Source organism: Dipteris shenzhenensis, chromosome 11 (genome assembly GCF_047967505.1).
Source record: "Dipteris shenzhenensis isolate YYH24624 ecotype China chromosome 11, Dip_SZ_1.0, whole genome shotgun sequence".
Lineage (NCBI taxonomy): Eukaryota > Viridiplantae > Streptophyta > Polypodiopsida > Gleicheniales > Dipteridaceae > Dipteris > Dipteris shenzhenensis.
This window is the reverse complement of record NC_141606.1, coordinates 57,508,251-57,513,557: the sequence shown is the minus strand read 5'-3', so window position 1 is coordinate 57,513,557 and position 5,307 is coordinate 57,508,251. Positions and strand designations below refer to the sequence as shown.

At 44.4% G+C, this 5,307-nt stretch overlaps 1 protein-coding gene across 4 annotated transcripts; it reads right to left on the bottom strand.

Annotated features, from left to right (window-relative positions):
• Window positions 1-1,152: 1,152 nt before the first annotated feature.
• Window positions 1,153-3,390, bottom strand: LOC147897223 (uncharacterized). Of its 4 annotated transcripts, none has more exons than XM_087381640.1 (3): window positions 2,824-3,390; window positions 2,505-2,586; window positions 1,153-2,392 (listed from the first exon to the last, which is right to left on the bottom strand). In XM_087381640.1, the coding sequence occupies exons 2-3, from the start codon at window positions 2,571-2,573 to the stop codon at window positions 1,796-1,798; spliced, it is 666 nt and encodes a 221-aa protein (XP_087237766.1). In that variant the 5' UTR covers window positions 2,574-2,586; window positions 2,824-3,390; the 3' UTR covers window positions 1,153-1,795. The 4 variants fall into 4 exon arrangements, with proteins under 4 accessions (XP_087237766.1, XP_087237767.1, XP_087237765.1 ...); XM_087381641.1 differs by having other exon boundaries at window positions 2,934-3,390; XM_087381639.1 differs by having other exon boundaries at window positions 1,154-2,392; window positions 2,505-2,800; window positions 2,934-3,388.
• Window positions 3,391-5,307: the final 1,917 nt, after the last annotated feature.

Genomic DNA, 5,307 nt, shown 5'->3' with positions numbered 1-5,307 from the left:
ATCATAGTTGTCAGTTGGTGACTATCCTTCCAATGCCTTCTTTTAAGTAGTTAAGGTGGAAACACACTGGGGGTGCACTGGGTAATCTCATGAACAAAGACGGGAATATGGTGACAGATTTGGCATATAACTGAGGTGTTCACAAGAAGGTAGGGGGAATTGTGGGTGATCGAGTGGTGGCAGATGAGGCTTGCTCCAAGAAGATACAGGGGTGCAAAGTTTCCAATAGCCAACGGAGTGGGCTAGCTAGGTCATTCACAATACATGGACTTTGCGAAGGACTTAGTTTAATGGAAAAGGAAAAATACCTAAGCCCGTATGGGTTGAAGGTAAAACATTATTCAAGGGCCTTTTGGAATATTCTTAAGGAAGATTTGACATAAATAGCAAATGCTTCAAATCTTAGGGGGTCCCTATTTGAAGATGTTAGAGAAGGTTTGATGAAGTTATTGCCTAAGAGGCAATCCAGATTAAGATTGGGGGATTGGAAACCCATTAGGATGCTAACACCTCCTATAAGGTGTTAGCCAAGGCCATTACCCTTAGAAGCACAAATATTTACATGACAATGGTTGATAAAGAGTGGATGGATTCATAAAAGGCAAGGGCATCTTCGAGAAAATCTTGATGTCTTTGCTGGCTTTCAAGAAAATCTTGTATGTCTTTGCCGCCCTTGACAATCTTTGGATTTGATTATTTTATGGCTTACGATTGAATCAGATGGGATTATTTTAGCATTGTTTTGGAGAGTTGGGGTTTGGGAATGTCTTTGGAAAGATGGTAAAAATCATTTTTAGGAATGCCTCTCCTATCTTGTGTTTTAATGATGGTGTAACAAGGAATTTTAACGTGCATATACCTCCATCCAATAAGGTGCATCTTGGCCACCTCTCAAAAAAGGGATAATCAAGGGTTTGTTGTTTGTCTTTAACATCAAGTGAGCACTTTAACTTCCAATTCTTTTTGGGCTTGGATTTCATGGGTATCTTCCCTTTGATTGGGCTTATAAAGAAAGGGATGGATGAAGGCAAAATTAAGGGTTTGGTTCTAACATCAAGTGAGTACTTTTGCTCGCAATTCTTTGTTGACAAACTTGTTCCATTGGCCCAAGAGAACCAAGAGAATGTGGAGAATCTTTTCAATCTGCAATGTGTCTAGCACTGGATGTGTAGCTTGGGCAAGACTTTCACCTCCATGTTGACCCCAATTAGAGACTCTTCACGTAAGCTACATGGAAGAGGGAATAATATTAGGTGTCCAAGTGCCCCATTAGGCTTGGGTATTACCATAGAACAATGCTTCAAATGGTTTTGAGATATGCTAAAGGAAAATTTAGAAGTTGGCAAGGTGTGTCTCTAGGATGGATTGCTAGAGATTTGATCATTAACCATGTACTTACAATGGCTACTTATCAGCCTTAAGCAAAAGATCCCATAAAGAAAGGGTAAGGTACACAATGCCTTGGAGTAGATGAGATAGTGTGAGTTGGAGGGTGCATGGCTTTACACATTCTGTGTCAAGGACACACAAGAAGAAGCATGAGAGAGTATCTCTCTCTCTCATTCTCACAAGCACAAGCCAAACTTATACACAACTCAAAAAAAAAAAGAAAAAAAAGAGAAAAACAGAAGAGACTCCCCTCTGTGTGTATCTCTTCACATAAGCACTGATGACTACCATTTTAAGCTCCTGTTCTGATCCCAGATTTAGTTGAACCTGAAGTGGCTGTAGAAGACATTGTGACAGCAGAGTGAAGCACGAAGGAAACTGGAGCATTCATTCTAAGCAGGAAGCGTCATCCTGAGCAGCCGCCCCACCCGTGCGACACGCAACGGAACGCACAGGAGGGCGCGACTGGGGAGGAGGAGCTGTCCCTCAGCTTCATTGATGCCTTTGCTCTCTTCCTCTTGCTCCTGTTGTTGCTGCTCTCCCCTCCACCTTCCTTGTAACTTTCATCACTAGCTTCCTGCTCTGCTTCTTGGCTTTCCTCTAGCTCAGCTTCTCCATCGCTCTCTGAAGCTCCTTCGAGCAGTAGCGATTCCACGAACAATGGGTTCGCCTCCGGCACAAACGCGTCTGCCTCCTCGTACATTATGTTGATGTACACCTTTTCGCTCACCGGTGACCCTCCTCCTCGCCTTTCGGCTTGTAAGAAATGGCCCAGAGACGACATCCCGTCTTCTGCTCCATCCTTGGAGCTCGCGCATGTCATGAAATCCCACCATCCGCGCTGGGTTCCTGTCGCTCTGGATCTCCTTGCGAAGATCTCCATGTGCCCGATCTGCTCTATTGGGTGCACTGTGCTGAAAGACCGGTTGGGAGGTGGATCTGGCCTGTAACCGATGAGCGTCCCCAGCGAGATGCTGCTGTCGGAGAAGAAGGAAAACGTGGACTGCAATGACAAAAATAGCGTAAGCCACATCGCTTGGACATTCCGGATTCGTGCTCGAGAACGTAAAGAAGTTACAAATCGAGAGAAAAGACGGGCGACCTAGAAGGCTTACCTCCGAATCCACATCCGACGATGACAGAGAGAAGCTAGAAGTCGTACTCACGAAGAAACTCGGTTCCATGGTTCGAACGGTTCTGCACAGTTTCGAAAAAGCTATCCAGTCTCACAGGCTCCAAATCGAGCTGCCACAGCTTAATTCCCCTGATTACTGCAGACTAGCAAGAATCTTTCTCTAGAGGAAGCAGAAGAGAAATGGTGGAGAACAGTATAACTGGGACGGATCTTTGGTGAGGAAGAGTTGCAATTGGGAAGCATGACGTGAAGAACTCGACTAAGCATCACAAAGTCCTGTTTGAAGGAACGACGTTTACCTGGGTTGGCATCGTCACAGAAGAACAAGACAAAGGCGCTACTGAACCGAGAGCGAAAGAAAGAAATGCAGGACGCGAGAACGGACATGGGCAAGAGGTCGATCCAATACCGCAAAATGTGGTTGCTAGAGCAACACAATTGCGCCTAGCTTCATGCTTATCGATGTCTGCAACGTAAATCTACTCTTCACAAACTTCATCCAGAGCCTCATCAGGAGCATATTCTTGCCATTTATGCTCCATGTGCGGTGCAAGACGGGGGGACCCGGGGGACAGATTCTGTTCGAGCTCAATCTGTCATTCTAGTCGATCACGGACCCAAATTTCTGTGCATGTGCGAGCAATCAGATCAGTTTCATTCTAGTCGATCACGGACCCAAATTTCTGCGGATGTGCGAACAACCAGACCAGTCTGATTCCAGCATACATCTACATGAGCTGAATACGTCGACCAAGAAGGATCGCAGCGAGCCATTCCCCGTAGACCTGTCGTGCTGGGGTTGCTCTCTTCATTTCATTTGTCAATCCTGACATCTGTTTCATCTTTCAGGCTGCAGAGCTACGTAAGGATCCACTACCTCGCTACGATGGATCTGATCCATCATGCTCCCCATTTCTTTCAGCTATCCATCGCTTCACAGAAAGTACGCCCGCTCCCCTTTGTGTCAGAAGTCGGTCCCTCCCTTCTCTGACATTTCATCACCCACGTTCAGAAAAGTGGGAAGAGAAGGCTTCGCCGTCCAAATTTATGATAGACTATAGCCCGCGCCCACAGACAGACGCGCCACTTTCCGAAAAGCATCCGCATGCGGTCTGGCGATGATCAGCTACGAAAGAATCGTCCTCCTTAGAAGCATTGCTCGTGATCGATCGACGGAGTTGGAAGGCAATGGCAACCACTCACAACTTTCATAAACAAAATGGATGGTAGAATAGAGATTGGGTTTTGGGCATGTCCATTGCACATCTAAGGCATCCATTTTTAGTGGGAGAATGGCTCTTTGGTGGACTGGAAGTCAATGATGTATCTGGCAGCAAAACTGAGAAGGGCATTGAAAAGAAAGGTGATATGAAATTCTTTGTCTGCAATCACCTAGGTGTTTTTCCAATTCTCTCTCCTAGACAAAACCTCTCTCGTGTAGCTGTGAAAACATCTCACACACTTGGTGCACACGCATGTAAGTGCACGTGCGCACGTACACACACACACGCATGCATTGTAGCATTGATTCAATCACCCATCGACCTATTCGGTTCTTTAATTTTGAACCTTTATGTTCAATTGTGTGTCAACTTCTCTCCAAGTCTAGTATGTGTTTCTAATGTCTCTATGTTTTCTATGTTCCTTGAAAAACCACGATACAATGCAAGCCATAGAAGGAAACACCATCTTCAATACAAACTAATAGTTTTAAGAGGGAGGCCCATAAATACTCCTTAGATATTTTATATTTCTACATGGCCACCCGATGATCCTGCTCTTCTTAGCAATTCTCCAAATTTGGGCATAGTGCTTCTTGATCGAGATTTGGCTTTTGGAACTCTTTCTTACTTGAAGGAGAATTGATCTCTTTGGTATCATCATCAGTGAAAAACCTGAGGAAACCAAAAGTAATGCCTTCACGAAGAATTTTTATGAAAGTTTCACCCGACCTTGCCGGTGTTGGTTGCATCCTTGTAAACACCACATCCACTGTTCTATGGGTACTTGAGTCCATGATATCATGATTTTTGTTTGTTTGTATTTTCTCATTTATAAGAGAGGGGGGGGGCGAGAGAGAGACAAAGAGAGAGAGAGAGAGAGAGAGAGAGTACGTTTCACATTTCAAAAACGTGTGTGTGCCTGTATACACACAAAGGGACACACATATTATATTGTTGCTTGGCAGTTACCCAAGAACTCTACAAGGTCTCTTTGTTTTCAATATTTCTTGAAAAATCATGATGTGCTACAAGAAAAGAGAACACGACCCCCATGCATCCTTGAAACAAACCTTCTTCCGTAAAGAAACACTGCTTCAAAGCACCACCTCCATGGTTTTCTAAACTATAAACACATTAGGTGAGATTTGGGGTCTTAAAAGGCCCTCCATTAGTGTTTTCTAATTTTTACGGATTAGAGAGGGGTTTCAGGCCCTACCAATGGGAGTGCTAGAAGGTGTGCGGCAATGCCACATTGAGGTGGATGGTTGTTGGAAGTCAAAGGAATCTAGTAAAAACTTTTAGAGAATTTTGGTTGAACCCTATTAAAAATGCTAATGCGACATATTTTTATAGATTTTCAGAATGCAACACTAGGAGTTAGGCTTATCGCAACATGATGGCGCATTAGACAAAGAGTGTGATGTTATCGTGAATGTAGCGATGTGGCGATAATGGATGGGGCATTAGTGGTAATCATGCATGTGGTGCGATAGTGGATGGTGTGTTACGGATGTCATAGTGTGTGGTGTGATAAAGGGCCCATCATGTCTTGAATGCCGT

Excerpts from the sequence above, each read along its gene's own strand:
- LOC147897223 (XM_087381640.1), bottom strand. The coding sequence starts at position 2,573 with ATGGAACCGAGTTTCTTCGTGAGTACGACTTCTAGCTTCTCTCTGTCA. Across the intron at positions 2,393-2,504 it reads CGTCGGATGTGGATTCGGAG|TCCACGTTTTCCTTCTTCTC; the intron begins GTAAGCCTTCTA and ends TTGTCATTGCAG.